The 1,593-nt window shown below is 45.6% G+C and overlaps 1 protein-coding gene across 1 annotated transcript; it reads right to left on the reverse strand.

The window, feature by feature from the left end:
- Positions 1 to 316: 316 nt before the first annotated feature.
- Positions 317 to 1,587, reverse strand: LOC123177635 (E3 ubiquitin-protein ligase mind-bomb-like; the record flags this gene model as incomplete). The annotated part of the gene is made up of 1 exon (XM_044591269.1): positions 317 to 1,587. A coding segment is annotated over one exon (666 nt), but the record flags the coding sequence as incomplete, so codon positions are not given.
- Between the last annotated feature and the right edge of the window lie 6 nt (positions 1,588 to 1,593).

The raw sequence follows: 1,593 nt of genomic DNA on the forward strand, positions 1-1,593 counted from the left end.
TGCCGTGCCATGCCATTTACCATCTAAAGTTGTCATGAAAACTTTGTAGGATATGTCATGATTGGGGGCAAAACTTGCCATGTAGGGCAAAAACAAATGACAGAAAAAATTGCCATGCCATCCGTTTGCTTGCGATCCGACGGCTTTGAGGGTTTTTACTGGGAGCCTTAAAAATCTGACTTTGAGGGTGTTCGCCAGGAGCCTTAAAAATCTGACTTTTTTTTCTTAGGGATGCCTTAAAAATCTGACTGGTATTGGGGTCCAGAAAATAAGGCCCAATGACCCATTCTAATTCATGCTTGCCCTATTGCCCCGATGGATTAGGCTATGTGTTTACATGTCTTTGTCTCAAAACAAAATGTGTTTACATGTCTGTAGCTTTGGCCAACAGCCAGAATCAATCAACAAGATCGAGCTTGTGTTGGAGCAGAAGAGATCAGTCTGCTGCCTAGCGGTCGTCTTCGTGTGTGGCAGGAAAATAATCGGTGGCATAGGGATTTTGCTAACAACCCCTACTCAGCAATCAGTGACCCGGAGACGCCACTGGACGTCGAATGTAGGTGACCTCAGGCGATGTAGATTGACCGGAGACGACACATGAGAAGAGGTGGCAGAGATGGAGGTGGTGGTGCTTGACGACGGTCACCGGTAGTATTTGACGCTGAATTTTTACTACAATTTAAAAATCCAAATAAATGTGACTTTCGTACGTACTCATATTTGCGTTTTTAGAGATTTCAATATAGACTACATACGGAGCAAAATGAGTTAATCTACACTCTAAAATGCGTTTATATACATCCGTACGAAATTCATATTGAAATCTCTAAAAGACCTTATATTTAGAAATGGAGGGAGTAAAAGACAAAGTAACATAAACATTTTCAAGAAGTGATAACGATATCTACTAAAGACAATAAATCACTTACAGTTACAATATAGAATATATCCTGCAAATATGACTGGCGTGAAACCAAGATTCAAAGCTGAAAAGGGAATTTTGCACGAGTATGTACCTTTGCCTCGGAGAACAGCAGCATGTAATGCATTTTGTCCACTTGGTCCAGAATATGAAATAGCCCCGCCGCTCAACTCGTAGAGTGTATTTGCGATGATTTTGTTTTCCAGTAAGATGGCCAAGTACAACGGCGAAGTACCTTGTTCAGGAAAACGGGCCAGTTGTGGGTTCACCCCCATGAACAACTTGACCATATCATTGTCCCCGGAGCGGACGGCCTCGTGCAAGGCTGTCTGCTTGTTCTTGTTTTGTGTTTCCAGCAGCCCCTTAGCATTGTTAACACCCTGACCATTGGCGAGATCAACAAGAAGAGACACCATTCGGATGTTCCCCGCCCGTGCAGCACAGTGCAGGGGTGTGTCTCCCTGGCTGTTCTGCACGAAGAGGAGGCTAGGTGCCTTGTCGAAGACGAGGCTGGCCTTCTTGGTGGAGTCCTCAGTGTCGCCATGGATGGCGGCGACCACGTGGAGAAGGGTGTCACCTCCAACAGTGACCGTGTACAAAGATGGTGGCTGCGTCGCCGAGCTTCCGATGGTGTAGGCTGCTGGTCTCCCGTTGAGGAGTGATTCCAGATC

The sequence above is a fragment of the Triticum aestivum genome, unplaced genomic scaffold, assembly GCF_018294505.1.
Source record: "Triticum aestivum cultivar Chinese Spring unplaced genomic scaffold, IWGSC CS RefSeq v2.1 scaffold234697, whole genome shotgun sequence".
Classification (NCBI taxonomy): Eukaryota; Viridiplantae; Streptophyta; class Magnoliopsida; order Poales; family Poaceae; genus Triticum; species Triticum aestivum.